The 795-nt window shown below is 35.2% G+C and overlaps 1 protein-coding gene across 1 annotated transcript in view; it reads right to left on the bottom strand.

Annotated features, from left to right (window-relative positions):
• LOTGIDRAFT_176778 (hypothetical protein) overlaps positions 1–351 on the bottom strand; it is a gene marked incomplete at both ends in the record, with an annotated part of 2,440 nt that extends 2,089 nt beyond the window's left edge. Inside the window, one exon of the mRNA XM_009059345.1 lies at positions 291–351. Within this exon, the coding sequence (XP_009057593.1) occupies positions 291–351 (61 nt within the window). The remainder of the gene's footprint in view (positions 1–290) is intronic.
• Between the last annotated feature and the right edge of the window lie 444 nt (positions 352–795).

The raw sequence follows: 795 nt of genomic DNA, 5'->3' as shown, positions 1-795 counted from the left end.
GCTGAATCACAGTAACCATACGAACCATCTTGTCCAGCTAGTAAGAAGCTTGTGACACTATAGCAGTTAATCACCATTGGTGTTAACAATCATGTCCGAGTTGTCCAATAAAATTGTGATACGATAGCAGTGAGTCAGCATTGATTTAAACCTTCGTTTCAAACTAGCTATCAGATTGTGAAATGATAGCAGTGAGCCACCATTGGTCAGGTTGACCCAACTATTGTGATTTTAAAAAAAGGAGGAAATATTAAGAGACAATATTTTTCGAAACAAAAGATTCATCTTACCTGACTGAATAAACGAAACAAGGATCAGTGTGCAGATTCGAACCCGATACCCCGGGTACATCTTGACCTTTAGAATTGGTAAATTAGTTCAGCGTCACCTGGTTGATGATAAAATTAACAACAAAATGTTTAAACATGTTAAAATCCGGTTAATTCCATATCAAATATAACCGACACAACGGCCGGTGTAGGTCAAGAAAATATATAGTAATAGGAACTATCTAAATTCTTATTACAACCCTGTTGATATATATTCTATTCGTATCATATTCACATCGTCACAGAATACGACATAAAGTATTTAATATACAATCCAACTATTAATTACGGTCGCTTGTATTCAGAGCCACCTTCCAGTGAACAGCCACCAAAAATCAGCAAGTAAAAATTCGAACGATAACAACTTATATTCTAAAAACCCTTAAGGCACTCTGCGACTGGATTTGTCAACTCCATATACATCAATACTAACATATACTTTGGTTTCTTTTTCTATTAGAATCCA

Source organism: Lottia gigantea (assembly GCF_000327385.1).
Source record: "Lottia gigantea unplaced genomic scaffold LOTGIsca_3877, whole genome shotgun sequence".
Lineage (NCBI taxonomy): Eukaryota > Metazoa > Mollusca > Gastropoda > Lottiidae > Lottia > Lottia gigantea.
The sequence above is the reverse complement of the archived record's forward strand: the minus strand, read 5'-3'. Positions and strand labels throughout refer to the sequence as shown.